Source organism: Drosophila montana, unplaced genomic scaffold (genome assembly GCF_035044405.1).
Source record: "Drosophila montana isolate Dmon_TW-CO22-7 unplaced genomic scaffold, ASM3504440v1 contig_1812_1, whole genome shotgun sequence".
Taxonomy (NCBI): domain Eukaryota; kingdom Metazoa; phylum Arthropoda; class Insecta; order Diptera; family Drosophilidae; genus Drosophila; species Drosophila montana.
Window position 1 is genome coordinate 1 of NW_026996733.1, and position 643 is coordinate 643.

General features: G+C 35.1%; 1 protein-coding gene across 1 annotated transcript; it reads left to right on the forward strand.

Moving 5' to 3' along the window:
* The first annotated feature begins 6 nt into the window (after nucleotides 1-6).
* Nucleotides 7-245, forward strand: LOC135441081 (cytochrome c oxidase assembly factor 7 homolog). Its single transcript, XM_064700535.1, has one exon. It carries the CDS (start codon nucleotides 18-20, stop codon nucleotides 231-233), a length of 216 nt encoding a protein of 71 aa, XP_064556605.1. The 5' UTR covers nucleotides 7-17; the 3' UTR covers nucleotides 234-245.
* The last annotated feature ends 398 nt before the right edge of the window (nucleotides 246-643 follow it).

Genomic DNA, 643 nt, shown 5'->3' on the forward strand with positions numbered 1-643 from the left:
ATATTATGCTGAAGGACATGAAGAAGGCATTTCAGTTCGCCCACAAGGCATGCGAATTGAGTAACATGTACGCCTGTGCCAATCTTAGCCAGATGTATGCGCGTGGCGATGGCATCGAGAAGAACGAAAAGGAGGCGGAAAAGTATAGGAAGCTGGCCCTCGAAATGCAGGAGGAGGTCAAGAAGCAACAGGAGACGCTCAGTTTTAAACAGGGCGTCGGCATGCCAAACTGATTAACCTATACCTAAGTATTTATACATATATTGATAAAAATACATATATTTACATGTATATATACAAATACTATATATACATATATATAGTTTACTTTTCCTTTCCATGCTGCGCTCTTTCCTGTAGTTTTCCAAAATATACATCTTGTTCTTTATTTTTTCGTTTTGATTTACTTTTTGCCATTTTGTGACGCGTTTCTACAAACTCTTATGTTTCATAATTTCTTCCGATTACCTTTTAATACTTACAATCTATTTCCTATATCTAACTTAAGTGGGCTATATAATCATTAATACATATATGTATAAATTAGGATTTGAATAATAAGTCCTCGCGGATTATTTTGATAGAACTTTATTTTGATAATGATTTATAAAACACTAGGCCGACACGCCGTAGTGAGTGAGTT